The 13310-nt window shown below is 35.2% G+C and overlaps 1 protein-coding gene and 1 pseudogene across 3 annotated transcripts; both read left to right on the forward strand.

Moving 5' to 3' along the window:
* Window positions 1-1382: 1382 nt before the first annotated feature.
* On the forward strand, window positions 1383-10344 carry LOC111381626 (protein MOS2-like). Of its 3 annotated transcripts, none has more exons than XM_023005426.1 (3): window positions 1383-3007; window positions 6804-6872; window positions 8297-8628. In XM_023005426.1, the coding sequence occupies exon 1, from the start codon at window positions 1545-1547 to the stop codon at window positions 2940-2942; it is 1398 nt and encodes a 465-aa protein (XP_022861194.1). In that variant the 5' UTR covers window positions 1383-1544; the 3' UTR covers window positions 2943-3007; window positions 6804-6872; window positions 8297-8628. The 3 variants fall into 3 exon arrangements, with proteins under 3 accessions (XP_022861194.1, XP_022861193.1, XP_022861192.1); XM_023005425.1 differs by lacking the exon at window positions 6804-6872 and adding an exon at window positions 9548-10344 and having other exon boundaries at window positions 1387-3007; window positions 8297-8462; XM_023005424.1 differs by lacking the exon at window positions 6804-6872 and having other exon boundaries at window positions 1387-3007.
* A 616-nt stretch (window positions 10345-10960) lies between these two features.
* LOC111381627 lies at window positions 10961-12339 on the forward strand (annotated as a pseudogene).
* Window positions 12340-13310: the final 971 nt, after the last annotated feature.

A 13310-nucleotide genomic window follows, 5' to 3' on the forward strand; every position in this document is an offset into this window, starting at 1 on the left:
AGAGAAAAAGAAATTGTTATTATATAATAATTGAATTTAAAAATGTATTTCAGTAGTCATTGAACTTTGTTAAATGTTATACTTCATAATTGACCTTAAAAATATATCTCAATAATCATTGAACTATATACAGTGTTACCCATCCTCCACTTATGTCGGCGCTTTTTTTTGAACATTTGAGCGATGAATGTGTAATAAGGTACAAAATTCTGTGACTATTAAAAATACATTTTAAGTTCAGTTATGAAGTAGTAACATTTGACGAATTTCAGTAACCATCGAGATACATTTTTAAGTTCAATCAAATAATAACACTTGACAAAGTTCAGTAACCATTCATATAATTAACCCCATTTTTATGGTTTTAGATAGCATTTTATGGCTAAAGTAAAGGGTATTTTGGGTTTTGATTACATGAATAATTATTTATTTATTAGGAAAAAAATAATAGTAAAATAATGATGCCATTAACCTTCCTTTTCTGACCATGTTATCTTCAACTTTTCATTTATTCGCGGTGGGTTGTCATTAACCTTCATTTTCTGACAGTATTACCTTCAACTTTCATTTTTGGTGGGGAATTCATTTCAAAATCCCCATTAAATTCGTGTATGTCGCTGATGATGTAAAACGGAAATCACCATTGACGATGATAACAAATCATCAAATCTTCCGTTAATTTTTTTGGAAGTTAATTGAACATCCCCTAAAGTTCATCAGTACTTTTGAAGGACTCATTGAAAGCAGTGTCCTTGTCGAGCTCAAAAGGATTGTCAAGTGAAGTCGAGTAATTTTATTATTATTATTTTTTTTTTTTAAGTTATTGAAATTTTAGGTGGGACTAAATTTTTGTATTATTGAAAGCAAGATTTAACTTTGAAGTTGGTCACTAAACTTAGGTCCATATATTTGATTGGTCACTGAACTTTAAAATGTCTAGTTTGACTACTGAACTTTGAAAAATATTGAGTTTTGGTCATTGAATTTAGGTCCATGTCTTCGACTGTTCATTGAAATTTAAAATGTCGAGTTTTGGTCACTGAATTTTGAAATATGTCATACGTTACTCATTAGCATAATTATTGAATTTTGAAAAATATCAAGTTTACAGTGAATAATGTACAACATTTTATAAAATTCAACAAGTAATATACAATATTTTTCAAAATTCAGTGGTCCAAACTTGATATTTTAAATTTCAGTGACTAATCAAAGAGATGGACCTAAGTTCAGTAATTAAAACTCGACATTTTTCAAAAATGTTCAGTGATCAATTAAAGACATGGAATTAAGTTTAGTGATCAAAACTTGACATTTTAAAATTTAGTGGCCAATCAAAGACATGACACTAAGTTCGTGACGATTGGAACAATTAACTCCAAAAAGAGACACCTCCGGTCCCAATTCTCTTCAATTTTCCCCAATTCAAATATCAACCCTAGAATTTACGTATCAAATCTCTAATTTCTCTCGTAAAATCCTTGAATCGACGCAAGGATTTCGCTTCTTGATTCATTCACCCGCTGAAACTATACAAGTATTAAATGAAGCTCTCTTTTTCTCTACCTTCAAAATCTCAATCCAATCGCTCTAGAAAGCCCTCGCAATCCTTCTCTGCCGCCGATGCTGGGCCGTCCGCTGCAGATTCGACCGACAAAAATTATGTCACGGAGTTCGACTCGGCTGAATCCCTGGTGGATCCCCAATCCAAACCTAAAATTATTCCCCCTATTCCCAACCAATGGCGTCCCAATAAAAAGCTCAAAAACCTACCCAATCTTCCCTCTCTAAAGTCTGATGGCGAAAATACTCTCCAATTTGAGGTTGTGTCTGACGGGAATCCCGATTCTTCCGATAAGTCGATGGCTTACGGGCTCAATCTTCGTAGTAAACCATCGGGTGTTAATGGTGGTTCTGCAGATGATCCCGGTGAAGAATTGAATTTGCCAATTTCGGACTTGGAGTTGAGGAAGTTGAGGGAGGATTTGGATAAGTTGCCGGAGGATGCTGGGGTTGATGAATATACAGATATGCCCGTGGAGGGCTTTGGTGCGGCTTTACTATCAGGGTATGGGTGGAATAAGGACAGGGGCATTGGCCGCAATGCCAAGGAGGATACCAAGATTCTTGAGGTTAAAAAAAGAGCTGGTAGAGGAGGATTAGGGTATGAGGGGGAATTACCTGACAATCAAAATGGCAATGACAGTAATGCTGGTGAGGCTTTTGGGAGTAGAGATGTCAGGCAGAATAAGGGGGAGGATGCAAAGGAAAAGAAAGGGCTTGATGTGGGGGAAGAGGTGAGGATGGTGAAAGGGAGCGAGATGGGGATGAAGGGTAAAATCATTGAGGTGAGAAGTGGTGGAGATTTATTGGTTTTGAGGATGTCAAGAAGTGGGGAGAAGGTGAAGGTGCGTGTTAAGGATGTGGTGGAGGTGGGTTCTGCAGAGGAGGAGAAATGCTTAAGGAAATTAAAGGAGTTGAAGGTTAAAGAGAAAAACAGCAGTAAAGATAAAAGCGATAAAACTTCTTCAAGTAAAAGGGGCCGAGAAGAAGGAAGAATAGGTAGTGAAAGAGTGAATTGGTTAAGGAATCATATTAGGGTGAGAATAGTAAGTGAGGTATTGAAGGGTGGGAGATTGTATCTGAAAAAAGGGGTGGTAATGGATGTGGTGGGGCCTGGGGTTTGTGATATTTCAATGGACGAGAGTGGGGAGTTGGTACAAGGTGTGGATCAGGACTTATTGGAGACTGCGATTCCAAAACGTGGAGGCAAAGTATTAGTATTGTATGGTAGACACAAGGGTGTGTATGGGAGTTTGCTGGAGCGCGATTTGGAGAAGGAGACTGGTTTAGTTCAGGATGCTGATACACAGGAGTTTGTCAATGTTCGGCTTGAACAAATTGCAGAATATATTGGAGATCCTAGCCATATTGGTTATTGAACTGCTTTACCTCATTTTCAAGAGTTAGATTGCTTGGGTGATAGCACTGCTTTCCTATTTTTGAGGTAATACATGTCTTTTCCCTTGTTGGCCGTTTAAAAATAATGAAATGATATCTGTGAGAATTGCGAAAGTTGCCATATAATGTGTTCTTGAATGGTTGCTTTTAATCAATTATAGTTGCTGAAGGTTCTTTTCTAAAAATACAAATCTGTTTTTGAGAAATTTGAAGAAATATTTATCTCAATGAGCCATATGTCTCCACTGGATTGGTTGATTGTGCTACTCTCTCTTTTTTCATCGACTGGAGGTTGGGCTTTATGTTATGTCCCCTTCTAAGTTTGTATTTTGTTTTATTTTCTTTTGGCATTATTAAATATTCCACCTGTTTATTGTATAAGCTTGGTCGTAGAAATGAGGCAAATGTGTCCTAGGTCTCTCATGGCTATCTTTTGCATGCTTTTGCGTCCACATTGAAATATGATTAAAGGAACATCTTAGTTTTGGCAGGAATTATTGAATTGGTTTCTTGATGTTTCCTATAATTGCATAAAGAGTACTAGAGAAAGAGATTGAGAATAATTGGGTATTTGTGTTTGAGAGGGAAGTGGTTAAGATGAGAATGGGTATACAGATAAGTGAATGTCACTAAATTTAGCAAGTTCAAACATTTTTTGATGTGTCCATGTAGGGTGTGTGTCTCATTTGGTTGGCTAAGCTTCATAAACTCCTGAAGTCAAGACCTTAGTTTTGGTGTAGACAAAGAGTCCCGAAGATACGCTAAAAGGAAACTCTTTGAAACTTAATCTGTCGCAAACTCTTTTGAGATATATAGTAGTTCATACATTTGAAGATATGAATAAGCAATGTACCTAACTATTTCCCCATTTCATTTAAAATAACTAATTCTTCTTCTGCTGACACGTCTCCATGTGGTTCTGAGAGGAAGTAACATAATTAGACTTTGAGATGTTGTTTGAAAATCTATTCCTTTCCAAATTTTACATAAAATAGTTATTTTGGTAGAATTTGTTTTAGTGATTTAGGAATCATCAAAATATTAAGACTACTCGTACCCATTGATTTTGGTTATCAACATTGAAATGAGAACATGTTCCATGTCTCTGTATCTAAACTGCAATATTTAAGTAAGTCTTTTGCGGAGTTTATTTGTAGTTAGTGGTGGCAGAATTACGTGTAATTCATATGAAGTACAGAATCAAGAAAGTGAGAAATCTATCTTTGAAATCAGCAACTATTGATAATACTGGAATGAATAAAAATAGAATAATATTCTTGATTTTTTCCAAGTATAGTGATAAGAACCAACCCAGGATTTAATGAAATAGATGAATAATTGTAGAAATTATAGAAATGTATTGATGGTAAGATGAATTACAGAAATAAAGGAAAACAATCAGCCTTTTGAGAGGGCTATACTCTCCACAATTTAGTTTTCACTCACTAATTTGCGTACGTATTCTCCTCCAGCTCTTTCCTATTTATAAGCTACTTGTAATTGATTTTCCCTCCTTTCAACCCCTGTAACATAGTTTGTTGCAGCACTAGTCTTCACCCTTGATGCTTCTAGAATGCGTTTATTTAATTGGGTCTTCACCCTTGATGCTTCTAGAATGTGTTTATTTAATTGGGGCCTATCAGTTACCCGCCGCCCCAAAGTTCACCTTGTCCTTAAGGTGAAAGTGTGATTCAACTTCGACATTTAGAATTCCATATAACTGAACCATTTCTTTGATAAGAATGTCAAGGCAAATGTCGAAATGGGATATTTTAATCCAAAAGTAGTTAGGAAGTCCTCTCTGATCACCTACACTTAGAATGTTATCCATACAAATCCCATAAACTGTCGCACCCCTTTGCGGGTTTTCCTGAAAATGACACCAGCGAATCAGAGTACCATGGTGGAAGGTAGCGTAATCAGTCAACTCCATGACCCCTCTTCTTGTGCAACTGTTGAATTAATTAACAACCCTAACGTATCAACAACCTCCACACCATTGATGGTATTAAAAATACAGCCACTTTTGTAGCCACCTTTCCATCCAAATTTGTTATCAATGATTTCCCAAACTATTTCTTCTATCTCATTGTTTGGCAATAAACTCCCATGGCCGTTCTCATAAAATTCACTCCAACCCACTTTGCAAGGCACCAAATACCTCAAGAACAACGAAGAATATCCCAGAAAATCCCCTTCTTGAGCTCCCAATTGATTACTCCCTTTTCCGCTTGTACCATCGAAACCTGCAGCTCCTTGTTTCAACAAGGATGACCTGGAATGTATTTCTCATCAACTCCATAACAAAGCCCTTTTTCCCTCTTCCTCCTTAACTCATCGTTTGTCAATATTTTAAAGGGATGTCCTCCTTTTATCGTGGCTAGACAGAATACAGAGGTGGTAGTGGATTTTGTGTTGATTGGGTTGGTTTGATGTGGTGCATGGTGAGCTGGGTTACGTGTGTGGACAGGGAATGGGTTATAGGCATTAACTTTAGGTTTAAATCGGCCTACTTCTTTTCATTCTTGTCTTCGACCTTTTGGACTAACTCCATATTTTGGCCCACACCTACAGGCAAACTCTTGACCTCAACCCAATCCCATTATTTCAGCCCATAGACGAGATTACCATCAAATTCCTCTTCTAGTAGCGACAGCAAAAGAGCAGTCTTGATTTCGAACGGCTTTCGGTACTCCCTGCAATTTCGACCGCCTCTAGTAGTTCTGATTTCATCAAGTTTGGTGGGTAGGATTTCAGAATTGAAGTTGGCTTTAGAAGGTATAGCTGTCGGTCCTCTCTCTTTCCCTTCACGCTCCTACCCATCCCCTTCCTTCACTGCATCTGAGATTGCCGGCAATGGAGTTGCCATTCCTTCCGAAACCAACATTTTCAACCTAGATCGTGTGCCTCTGCCTTACCAGGTTCTTCTCTGCAGTTATGGCTGTGAATAATTGCCCCTGTTTTCTCTGATTCAGGCAGTGCAGCTGCAAGACCTTTTTCGGCCTCTGCTCGCCTCATTTTTTCCATCATCAAGTCGAGCTTCTCCATCATCCTAGCTATCTCTCTCTTCATTTTCGATTCCAGTGTTTTCAGATCTTCCTGTACTTCCAACTGAATTCCATCAATTTTCGTCTCCAACTTATCGACTTGATCTACTACTTGCTTTTCTTCATGAGATATAATACCCCAGGCTAGAATGATTGCTTTGATACCATTTTGGTGAGAAGCAACCCAGGATTTAATGAAACAGATGAATAATTGTAGAAATTATAGAAATGTCCTGATGGTAAGATGAATTACAAAAATAAAGGAAATACAATCAACCTTTTGAGAGGGTTGTACTCTTGACAATATAGTTTTCACTCACTAATTTGCGTGTCTATTCTCCTCCAACTCGTCCCTATTTACAAGCTACTTGTAACTAATATTCCCTCCCTTCAACCCCTCTAGTAGAGTTTGTTGCAGCCCTAGTCTTCACCCATCTTCTTGATCCTTCTAGAATATGTTTATTTAATCAGGGCCTATCATGGAGGCATAAGCCTTTACGGATGGCTTTAAGGAACTTCAACTTAGAACAAGGAATTCGTAAGGATTGATATAATCCTATCATCACTGTATTATGTTTCGTACATATTGTTGCACGGAGAAATGATTAGACAACCAAAGTACTTGTTTTGCAAACTTCAACTTCAACCTTGTAATTTTAAGTTAATCCAAGTTCCCTCATTATTTAAGGCAGTCGCTACACAGTAGAAACAAAAAACCTAAGTCAAAAGATGTGATTTGTGTCGTTACTTATCCGCTACTTATGTTTTGCTTCTTTCGCAAAACCAAACATCAAGCAATGCGGAGCTAACTCCATGTCCTGTAATCAGCTGCAACTCTCTACTGCTTCTCCAGGACCTCAAACAGTAAGCACCAGTAGTCTCTCTCTACTTTAAATAAACTTGTGAAAAAATTCCACCATGAAGAACTACCTCACAGCCGATTGTGTGATTTTTGGAAATTTCTGTTTTTCTTCTTCTCTTCTTCCTCTTCTTTTTTTTTCCGTTTTCCTTTTTTTTTATTTTTTTTTTTTTCTTCTCCTTTTTTTTAAAATTTTTTTTTTTTTTTTTTTTTTTTTTTTTTTTTTTTTTTTTGTTTTCTTTTTCTTTGGGGGCAAAGGGAGCGCAATCTGATGCAAATCATGTCAATCTTCTTAAAGTTTCAGTAGTAAGGTTGCCTCTTGAGTTGTTATGCAAATAAAAAAGGAACACCCTTCTTGGCAATCGATAAGCTAAACATTGTATGGGTTCAAAGATGATGTACATAAATAGGGCACTGAAATAGTTAAATTTCAAGAAATAATACATATTCTAAGTGAAAATACTACTGGTGCTTAGTAAATTGTTGTGAATTAGTGTTCGGGAGTTGCTAAGCTGTAATAAAGTGAAGTCATGACCATCTGGAGGGTCATAGCCTTATATCTTGTCATGTTTATTCAGACTATGGCATGTTAACCGAAGAGTTTAATATAGATGCACCTTAATGCTGAAGACGTCAAGAAACATGCTAAAATATTATTGGGAAGTAATAAATATTCATACAAGAAACATGCTAAAATATTATTGGGAAGTAATAAATATTCATACTTCAACCATCAAATGAAAGGATATTATGGGTAGGGTGTTATTCAATATATTGTGAAGCCATTATCTAGTACAGATTTTGAAATCGTCGTGAAACCACTGATCTAATCAACTGATATCTTTACAAATCATTGACCACCCCTGGTGCACCAAAGGACAGTTTACCGATTCTACATTCTGCTTACACATGGGCACCTTTATATTTGTCTTATTTTGAGAAAGTTTGTCAAGATAGCTTCTGTAATGACCTTATTATCAAATAAAATCCACTGGTGGCAATGCTTTAATTTTTGAAACTATTCATCTCCCAGAAAACCTGGTTGGGACAAGTTACTTGTCAAAAGCTAAGTGCTTGTTTGATAAAACATTTGCTAAAATTTTATCAACTTTTCAACCGATCAGACTTCAATTTTAACCACATATTTTATAAGACCCACAAATTTTATCAACTTTTAGCAAAATTTGTCTAAACTTTTATCAAAAAGCTTTGACAAACAACCCCTGAATGTGCAAATACTAGGGTTGCCTGGAACAATGGCATTTACAGTTAAATAAAATATTGATTTCGTTTTACCTTTGGTGCACACTGTTTTGGCATAGAATGCTCTTGGCAAGATTTTGGCTGCACAAGTGTCTTACAAGTTTTATTTTTTGCATTACAATGTAATGATATCTAAAACTTGAACTTGTGCATTCTGCAATGGCAGGTTACATTCTCTCAGTTGTTAAGGCATGAAAGGGACTGCTATCTGGTGCGCAGACTGTTGTTATTTGTTCTTGTAACAATATCTTTTGCCTCATTCTTACTTGGCATAATTCTAAGCAATTTTGATGTGGACGATGATATCTGTTATCCTAGACTTTGAGAGGCAGGTTTGTGCAACACTCCTTCATTTGGTCAGATATGATATTTTCGTGGAGTCTTATGGTCTTCCCGAGTACTGGAATACTTGTATACTACCTGTAACCACTTTCTAGTAAGTTGCTTATTATGATTGTTATAAGCACTTTAGATTGTTATATTAAGCATTTCAAGGAATTACAAGTCACGCTAATAAAAGTAGCGACCATCTGTCCTGGTGGCCCGAGGTGCCACATGTTTAGGTGAGCTTATAAGATAGCTTTTTGAAAAGTAGCTTATAAGCTCACCCAAACATGCATGTGTTCCTCTCTTTAAGTTGAACATGTTCTTTTTCCAAGTTGGCAACAGAATTCTTTTCATCATGCCGCTAAATTAAAAAGTGGTGAATTGAAGCTTGACAAGTGGGCAGTGAAAAATTACATTGTATTTGGCTAAAACAGTAATAGTGTCGTGGAAGTTGGAATGATGCTCTGCAAAGAGAGATTTTGGCTATTTTTAAATACAGGCTGATTCTGGCTGAAGAAAAGTGAAAAATGTGTAATCCATTGTTTGGTCTAGCTAAAGGAGTATTATCTTAACTTCATGGCCAAAAAGGGGCATCTCTATTAATATGCCAATAATTTACGGGATTTATTTATTTATTATTATTTTTTTAACTTCATCAGTATGTGTTGAATGCTTTTCTTTATTTTTTCTTTCTTTTTTTTGATCAATAAATATAAATTCTACTAATTAAAACTCATGTACAAGTACATTGGATATACTTGGGAAAATAAAAAATCAAAAGATGTACAAACATCTATCGACACAATGCTAGAGATTCAAAATGATCCAAAACATTAAGATAGAAAGAGAATATGACTTTGTATACATGTGATTTAATTTGTCTCATTATACTATCAATGCATGCTTGAGATCCTAAAAAATCATTCTATTTTATGTCATCCAAATTTGGTAGATCGTGCAAGCAAGTGCGATTTTCTTGGCTCTAGATTGCTATGATGTGCATTGGGCTTCTTTCTTTATTTACTTCAATGCACTAAGTATTGTAGTCATTGATCTTCTCATTCCCAACCAACCTTTGATCTGTCACCAGATGCATGAAGTCCAAACACGTGGAAAAAGTAAGTGCTGACATATTTCAAGGTGTGAAACACGAAAGACATACATCTTGTCGATGTTTAGATGCATCAACTTGTTCTTCGTAAGGAGTTTAGATTGCACAACCAACCACAACATGGAGTGTTTTGGAGTGATGGGAGGTCTCCTAGTCTCCCCCATCTAGTTCTTTTTCTCCCCCTTGGGCCTAAAAAACTGATAAGCGTTGTCAATGGAAAATCGGCTAGAAGCTGTACAGTTGGACAGCCTATCAATAGCACGTGATTAGTGAGTTCTGGTCTTCTAAGCTGATTTCGAATGTCCAGCAGCTTTTTGATCAAAGGAGAGTGATCTTTCCTTGCCATACACTTCCAAATACAATCCCCAAGAGGTAAATTTGATTCATCCATTTAATCCACATCGTGTCTTTCTAACTATGGATATTTCAAAAGGGATTTGAAAAAAGTGCTTTAATATGTCCTCGGTTGTGTTCCAAGCTGCTTTCACTCTGCTAAGAGATATGGGGGATACTCGTCATTCCAGCATTTTATGTCTCTAAATCCAGGGCCACCCTCGTGTTTCGGCAAGCAAACATTACTCCAAGCCACCAACAGTGTATTAGTATCCCAAAGGAAGTGGCATAGATTAGTGATCTTTGACAAGACTATGTAGATTTAGCATCACTATATCAGCGCTTGGTTTACACTTTGTGGTTTAAACTTAACACGAGCGATGACTCGTGTGCACGTGGCACCTACATACTAATTCTCGATTGAAAAGGATGTTTAGCTTCTATTTGAGCTCCTTTTTTTTGTTAAGAAATGAGTTTTGTTAAGTAAAAAGTTTTAGATTTATGTGTAAAATTATTTTATTAAGAAAATGTGCGATTGAAAATGAATTTTAAAAAAAATGAGGTTTTTTTTATAATTGAGCTCAAAAAGGGACTTAGATGAAGGTGTTTGAATGGGATCAATAACTGGGCATAACCAATCATGTGGACAACAGAGATGTGATCATAAACATATTGGTACGATCTTAATGATATAATAAAACTTACAGTTAAACCTTGATAAAGTAATACCCTTGGGACCGGAAAAAAATATTCATGTAGCAAGATTATTTATTTATCGATAAATGAATAAATTATTCATTTATCAATAAATAAATATTTATTATTTTAGAGAGAGCTTTTCAATATAAAATATGTACATTGTATGTGGTAAGAAAAATCAAAAGACACTAATCAAAATATTATTTAAATCTAGGGAAGCTCAAAAGTTTTAGTGAAACTTAATGTCTCTAAAACCTAAGTTCACGTACATAGCAAATGAAAATGTTTAGTTTTTACCTATAAAAGTTAGATTTTTGAAAGACATATTCCAAGCACACACAATATTTTGTTTCCCCTCCAATGTCTTCTCATCATTTGAAAGGAGTTAAAAAATCAACTTTAACCGATAAAATGAGGAGTGCAATATATGAGCATAAGAAAGAGAATCCAACTATTAGCCAAAAAGATATGCAAGCATCGGTGCAACAAAAGTTTGATTTGACTATTAGTCAATCAACAATATCGAACACTCTCAAAAGGGCGTCAGAATATTTGTCAAATAAGATGAAAAATAGCGATGTTAAAAGACACAAATCGGCAAAATACCCTGATTTAGAGAAAGTTTTGTATGAGTGGTTTCTTCAAAGGCAAGATAAAGTGAACATGTCTGGAGAAATTATCCAAGGAAAAGTAAAAGAGCTTTTGCAAAAAACGTATGGTGAAACTAATCCAGAATTCAGCTTTTCTAGTGGATGGTTAGAACGTTTCAAGGCAAGATATGGAATCAAATCTTACCGACGTTTTGGTGAAAGTGATTCAGTTATCATGGAGAACATTGAAAATACTTTACCTGGAATACGATCAAAACTAGACTAGTTTCAGTTGAAAGATATTTACAATATGGATGAAACTGGATTATTTTACCGATTGGAAGCTGATCATTCACTTGCTACCAAACAGCTCGAAGGACGCAAAAAAGATAAGGAGAGAATTACTGTTGTTGTTTGTTGCAATGATGATGGATCTGACAAAGTACCACTTTAGGTTATTAATAAGTATGCAAATCCTAGATGCTTTAAAAATGTGAACATAAACAGTCTTAACTGCAAGTATCGATCCAACAAGAAAGCTTGGATGACTGGCTTGCTTTTTCAAAATTTTGTTGGTTGGCTTGACAAGAGAATAAATGGCAGAAAGGTTCTCTTAATAGTAGACAATTGCCTAACTCATCCAAAGGTAGTTGAAGGCTTGAGAAATGTAGAGTTATTTTTCTTACCTCCTAACACAACGTTTAAGATTCAACCATGTGATGCTGGGATTATTCGAGTATTCAAAGCTCATTATCATCGTCGTTTTTATTCTAGCATCTTACAAGGTCTTGAGGTTGAAGCATCAAATCCTGAAAAAATAAATATGTTGAATGCTATTAATTTTGCTAACATGGCTTGGAATTTTGATGTGAAGACAACAATAATTGCAAATTGTTTTAGGCATTGCAAGATTTGGTCAAAAGAAAACAATGTTCCAAAACCAGAAGTTGGTGAATTAGATGAAGGTATCCAAGGATTAAATGATGTCATCTCTAATTTACACTATAGAAATGTGATGGATGTTGAACATCTTTTGAACTATTCTAGCGAGAATGATGCAGTTATGGAATCACCTACAGACGAAGAAATTATTTAATCAGTAATGAACAGTAATGATAATGAGAATGATCCTGAACCAGATTATAGTAACGTTGTTCCAAATGTGTCGTCAAAAGAGGCATTTCAAACAATAGTCACCTTAAGCAACTACTTGCTACAACACGAGCAAAATATTCCGAAAGTTGTGTATGCTCTACAAAAAGTTAAGGATTTGGTTCATTTTGGTTTAGGTGGGAAGAAAAAACAATCAACTATAGATGCATATTTTCAAAAGGAATGATTATTGTACGGGTATTGTTGATTGATTGAAAGATTTTGATCTATATATATATTTTTTTTTTCTCAATGAAATCCAGTAATTATTACTTTATAATTTTTATTGGGCCCTTAAGGATTCAATTTTTTTTTATTACTTAATGCATTTAGCGAGCTTATTACTTTAGTCCATTGGCCCAAGTCGGGATCAAAAGAAATTATTATATAATCGAGGTTATTACTTTATTGAACATTACTTTATCGAGATTTAACTGTAATTGGAACAAGTGTTCACATGAAGGCTTATATTTTTGAATAATGTTATTCAACACTAATGGTGTTAAAGTATCTATTTCAGTGGTCATACTTGATATGTTCAATTAAATGAATCATGTGACATTGTATTTAAGTGAATTTATTATTTAATGGCATGTAGTTGCAACCTAGATGGATGCTTGACATTATTGGTGTTAAATAACATTACTCTATATCGTTGCTCCTTTTAGAATTGTCATGCTATTCAAAATGAAATTTTTAGGTTTGTCACGTCCTTTCATAACAAAGCTCTTTCTGATCCAATGAAAAATACTCTTACATTGCTACGTTGTTCAGATATTCAAATACATATATATACATATATATATATAAAGTCCGTTAGCATTGTGTCCATGCCCATAATTCTCTAAGTAAATTATGCCATTGTTTGAGCTTCATTTTGGGGGAAAAATATATTTCGGAATAGTATTTTTTGGAAAATGTGTGTTTAAAAAAAATAAGAAAAAAATTTCAATTTATGTGTACATTTA

The sequence above is a fragment of the Olea europaea genome, unplaced genomic scaffold (assembly GCF_002742605.1).
Source record: "Olea europaea var. sylvestris unplaced genomic scaffold, O_europaea_v1 scaffold2342, whole genome shotgun sequence".
NCBI lineage: Eukaryota > Viridiplantae > Streptophyta > Magnoliopsida > Lamiales > Oleaceae > Olea > Olea europaea.